At 53.7% G+C, this 5,794-nt stretch overlaps 2 protein-coding genes across 2 annotated transcripts in view; both read left to right on the forward strand.

Moving 5' to 3' along the window:
- CELA1 (chymotrypsin like elastase family member 1) lies at window positions 162-3,274 on the forward strand (the record flags this gene model as incomplete). Its single annotated transcript, XM_021379189.1, is given in 6 exon segments — window positions 162-262; window positions 1,074-1,199; window positions 1,298-1,434; window positions 2,397-2,542; window positions 2,625-2,774; window positions 3,150-3,274. Coding segments are annotated over 6 exon segments (672 nt in total), but the record flags the coding sequence as incomplete, so codon positions are not given.
- Window positions 3,905-5,794, forward strand: part of BIN2 (bridging integrator 2) — a gene marked incomplete in the record, with an annotated part of 7,597 nt that continues 5,707 nt past the window's right edge. The window contains 2 exon segments of the mRNA XM_021379188.1: window positions 3,905-4,088; window positions 5,279-5,359. Of these exon segments, the coding sequence (XP_021234863.1) occupies window positions 4,014-4,088; window positions 5,279-5,359 (156 nt within the window).

Consider the following 5,794-nt stretch of genomic DNA (forward strand, 5'->3'; position numbering starts at 1 on the left):
GGTCTCCCATCCCCTCGAGTCTCCCACCCCCTTGGGGCTCCCTCCTCCTGGTACTCCCTTCCACTTGGTTCTCCCATCTCCTTGGATCTCCTGTTCCCTCTGGGTTCCCATCCTCTGGGAGCTCCCATCCCCACATCTCACCCTGTGTTTTGTCCACCCAGATCTCCCTCCAGTATTACTCTGGGGGCAGCTGGCACCACACCTGCGGAGGGTCCCTCATCCGGCAGAACTGGGTGCTGACAGCAGCCCACTGCGTAGATAGGTGAGTGGGCATGGGGGCCCTGTTGTCTCCTGCAAATGCCATTTTTCACCAAAAAAAAAAAAGAAAAAATGTAACCCTCTCCATCCAGAGAGTGGCAGTCCTTGCTGATCTTTCTGTTAAGGAGAATGATCGCTGGAAGCATCTTCTTGTATGGATGACTCTTCATTACAGAACCATAGGATGGTTGGGTTGGGGGTGTCCTGAAAGGTCATAGAACCATAGGATAGTTGGGTTGGAAGGGCCCTGGAAGATCAAGGAACCATAGAATTGTTGGGCTGGAAGGGTCCGTAAAGCCCATCTTGTTCCAACCCCTGCTGTGGGCAGAGATACCACCCACTAGATTATGGAAACCATGACAACTAGATCATGAAAACCACAAGAAGACCTACCCCTTAAAAAGGGAGGATATTATCAATTTACCACTTAGAAAAAGTATAAAATTAAGCAAATTTGAGGAGCTCAAAAGCCAAGTAATTTCCCATGCGTATTGCCTGTGTGGTGGTCTCCTGTTCCTTTGGTAATTACTCTGCATGTTGATTATAACAGTGTTCTGAGCTGAGTTTCAGGGGTTTATTGGTTTAATTTCAGATTCCTTCTTTCTATCGCGGTGTCCATGGTGTCAATAAAGATTTATGAGTTTCTGTTGCGCCCACAGAGAAAATGTGAATGTATATATGAGAAATGTTGAGTAAAAAGCATGATTTGAGAATTCTCCATTAAGTTTGCTCATCAAAGCCAAGTCACTTCCTTACTCCTGCTGTACTCCTTGAAGCAATAAGAATGCGGGTCCTGATCCTGTGCTTTTTCGCAGAAACATGAATTTCCGCGTCGTCGCCGGTGACCACAACATCTACAAGAGCGAGGGCACCGAGCAGATCTTCAGCGTCAGCAGCATCCACGTCCACCCCAACTGGAACTCCCAGAATGTGGCCGCAGGGTAAAGCACGCGGGGATGGGAGCCTTCAGGAAGGAGCACTGCGAGGGAAGGGGGATTTCTCTGCGTGCTCTACAGTGCCCTTTGCATCCTCCCCACAGCTACGACATCGCGCTGCTCCGCCTGTCGGGTTCAGCCACGCTCAACAGCTACGTGCAGCTGGCGGTGCTGCCCACCCAGGGCACGGTGCTGCCCAACAACTACGCCTGCTACATCACCGGCTGGGGGCTGACCAGCAGTGAGTGCCACCGACGCGGGATGTGGCATCCCGGGGACACCCGTCCCCAAATCCCTGAAAATCGTGGGGAAATGGGGGAAGTTCACTGGGTTTTGGAAGTGGGTGGAGGTCCCACAAGGCGTTGTGCGTGGGGATGGGTGCGGTGGTGCAGATGTATCAGGGAGTTTTGTGGGGCTCACCAAAACCCCCTAAAAATGTGGGAAAATGGGGGAGGTTCATCCTTTTGGGGAGTAGGTTGAAGTCCGACAAGACATGGGGATACTCAGGGTTGGATGGGATCCTGAAATATATTGAGGGGGTTTTGTGGGATTCATCAAAATCCTCTAAAATCATGGGAAAAGCAGGGAGGTTAATCCTTTTTGGAATGGGGTTGGGGCCCCACAAGACATGGGGATGCTCAAGATTGGATGGGGTCATGCAAAATTTTGGGGGGTCTTCCAGGGGTCGCTAAAATCCACTAAAAATTTGGGAGATTAATCCCTTTTGGAAGTGAGTTGAGGCCCTACAAGGCATCATGCATGGGGATGGATGCGGTCATGCAAATATTTGGGAGGATTTTGTGGGATGCCTAAGGTTGGACGTGGCCATAAACATATTTTGGGGAATTTTACAGAGCTCACCAAAATCCCCTAACAAAATGAGGAAATGGGGCAGGTTAATCCTTTCTGGAGGGTGGTTGAGGTCCTACAAGACATGGGGATACTCAAGGTTGGATGGGGTCATGCAAAATTTTGGGGGATTTTATAGGGCTCACCAAAATTCATCAAGAATGTGGGAAAATGGGGAAGAGTATTCATTTTTGGACATGGGAGGAGGTCCTCCAAGGGATTGATGTTGTCAAGCCAAAATTTTGGGGGGTTCTATGGGATGCTCAAGGTCGGATGCTGCTGTGCAAATATTTTGGGGGGTTTTATGGGTTCTATGGGATCTATGGGTTTTAATGGACTCTTGTTAACTTGCAGCCAACGGGCAGCTGTCGAGTGTGCTGCAGCAAGCATACCTGCCCGTCGTGAGCTACAGCATCTGCTCCAGCTACTCCTACTGGGGCTCCAGTGTCAAGAACACCATGATCTGCGCCGGCGGGGACGGCGTGCGCTCCGGCTGCCAGGTACAGCCCTGTCACTCCACTGTCACCCGCTGCCAGCCCCCAGCCCTGTTACAGCCTCACTCTGATGGGTGCCCCTCCATAGGGCGATTCTGGCGGCCCCCTGCACTGCGCGGTCAACGGGGTGTACCAAGTGCATGGCGTCACCAGCTTCGTCTCCAGCTTGGGCTGCAACACGCGCAACAAGCCCACTGTCTTCACCCGCGTCTCTGCCTACATCTCCTGGATATCCAGCGTAAGGCGATGGGGTGGAAGGGTTTTTTTCCAGTGGGGTCATGCATAGGGGTTTTGAATGGGGTCTCCACCCACTGGGAAGGCATGGAGCACCCAATGGGAAATGGAGCAACCAAGGGGGAATACAGCACCCAAAGAGGAATAGAGCGCCCAATGGGCTGTGGAGCACCCAACAGGGAATGGAGCACCCAACGGGAAATGGAGTGCCCAATGGGGCATGGAGCACCCAATGGGGAATAGAGCACCCAACAGGGAATGGAGTGCCCAATGGAAAATGGAGCTCTCAGTGCAGTGTAGAGCACCCAACAGGGCCGTGCTAGCGACTCAATGGGAGCACTGAGGATTTGTGGGGTTACACCCCTTGTTCTCCTTCCAGGTGATCTCCTAGAACTGAGCAGCAGCAGGAGGAGAACCCCAGCCCTGAACATGGACACTGAGAATTTCATCTGGGGGCATTTATGTCTCAAAGCTGGCATCAATAAATTGTGTTCTTCACTGAGAGTGTGTTGGCCATTATCTGTCCCCAGCAAGGCTGGGGATGCTTTGCCCCAGTTCTTTTGCCTGCATCCATGCGATTCTTCTCCAGTCTCATCTTTTGGAGCATTCCTTTGGTCAGGTTCCCTTTGGCCAGGTCCCCCTTCTGCCTTGCACAGGGACTTGGAAAAAGGAGCCAGCCCTGGACGGTCAAAGTGTCCTTGGGTGAAAAATGGGAAAAATAGTTCCCCTGAGGAGCGGGTGGACAGGGGCAGGACTTCTCCCAGTCCCTCAGCTCTGCTACAATCCCCATCCCCATCCCAACTCCATGCCACCCCCATGTCCCACAGCGCCTCATGCTCCCCACATCCCCACTGGGCTCAAGGACATCCAGAGCAAACTCATTTGCAATGAGAGAGGATGGATGCGGTGCTGTTATCACCCCACTCAGGGCTGTAGGGTCAAAGCACACCCACGTACCCCATTGGTGTAGGGCTGATCGTGCCGAGCCCCAGCCCAGCTCGGGGTGGGAAAAAAAACAGCAAAGAATTACAGAAGTGACTCCAAAAGCAAAATTGAAACTCAAAACAGAAACGTGAGTGAGGATTGCCACAGCTCAGCCACATGTTCTCCCCTTCCCGTCCCACCCCGTGGTTGGGTGTTTCAAGGGTGCCCGGCGCTTGGCGGATGCCTCACTTCAAACTTCCGCAGCAGACGCCAAACCACAGCCGATGCTGCAAGCAGAACCCTGCAGCCATCTGCAGCCATGGCCGAGGGCAAGAGCGGGGCCGGGCTGTTCGCCAAGCATGTCCAGAAGCACTTCAGCCGGGCACAGGAGAAGGTAGGGCACGGCCTCACCGCCCTCAACTTTCATTTTGCAGTGGGGTTTTTGCAGGGTGAGGGTTGGGCAGCCCCGTGGGTCTGTGTTCACTGTGCACCACTCTGCACCCATGGGTGCTCACGGGGCATCCGGTTGGGTGCCCCTCAATGCTGCAAGGCTTTGGGTTTGCAAGCTACTCCTCAAAGGCCCTGCAGATGCTTCAAAAAGTGGGATTTTCTCTCCAAAAGTACTTCCAGTGCAGGCCATGGATTAGGTGTTGCTGGAACGGGGTTCCGTGGGACTGTCTCCATATTCCCCAGTGCCAGCAGAACTCAGTGCTGGGATGGGCCCACAGAGCGGGTGCAGCCCATGGCAGGAAGCGGGGGGAAGGGCTACGGAAGTGGGCTGAAATGGGGTGATTGGACATGGTTTGGGGGCATTTCAGCCCCAACAATGGAAGGAGCAGCTCCCACGGTTCCTGATTAGGGCTAAATTCAGCTCTTCTGTGACCATATCAGCCCAGGACATGCTTCCGTGCTCCTGCGGTGGGGACATGGGGGTGGCCTTCGCCCACAGCTGTTCCTCCTCCTCCTCCTTGCAGCAGTGTCACCAATTCCCTCTGGGGCAGCACTTTGGGGCTTCATTTGCATCTGTATTCACCCACTGTATGCCATCCCCATCATACCCCGTACCATCCCCACACCATCCCCATTCCATTCCTGTTCCATCCCCACACCATCCCCATTCCATCCCTGTTCCATCCCCACACCATCTCCATCCCATCTGTTCCAACCCCATACCATCCTCATTCCATTCCTGTTCCATCCCTGTTCCATCCCCATACCTTCCCCACACCATTCCTGTTCCATCCCCATACCTTCCCCACACCATTCCTGTTCCATCCCCATATCATCCTCATCTCATCTCAATGCACCTGTGCCGTGGAGTTGTGGGGAGCACAGGGCTGCATCTGTAGGGTTTCACAAATGAAGGCAGTGGGGACACACCATGTCTGTTTGGCTCCCCAAAACCTACAGCTTTCCCCTAAAAATAAAGAGCATCACGGGATGTGCAGAAGTTTGGCATCCCTTGGGCACAGCCCAGCTTAAGTGGCCTCCACATCGAGGCTGTCAGGTCCTGGGCACTCCTTGGGGCTCCCCCACCAGAGTTTGCCTGTGCTCCATGCCAACACGCTCCCCTCTCCATCCCAGGTTCTGCAGAAGTTGGGCAAAACCGTGGAAACCAAGGATGAGCAGTTTGAGCAGAGCGCATACAACTTCCAGCTGCAGCAGGTGGCACCAGGGAGTAGAGGGGACTTGGGGGGAGAGGGACACCCCGTGCCATCTGCATGTCACCTGCACGTCAACCCCGTGACTTCCCTGTTCCATCCTCACATCATCCCTGTGTGCTATCCCCATACCATCCCCATACCACCCCTATTCCATCCCCATGCCATCTGCATGTCATCCCCATGTCGTCCCCATCCTATTCCTGTTCCACCCCCATGCCATCCTCATGCCATCCCTGTTCCATTTGTACATCATTCTGATGCCATCTTCACGCCACCCCTGCGCTATCCCCATGCCAACCCAGTACCATTTCCATCTCATCCCATCCCTGTACCATCCTCATGTCATCTCCATGCTATCCCTACTCCATCCCCATTTTATCCCAATGGCATTCCTGTACCTTCCCTATGCCATCCCTGTGCCACCTCTGTTCCATTC

This window comes from Numida meleagris, chromosome 32 (assembly GCF_002078875.1).
Source record: "Numida meleagris isolate 19003 breed g44 Domestic line chromosome 32, NumMel1.0, whole genome shotgun sequence".
NCBI lineage: Eukaryota > Metazoa > Chordata > Aves > Galliformes > Numididae > Numida > Numida meleagris.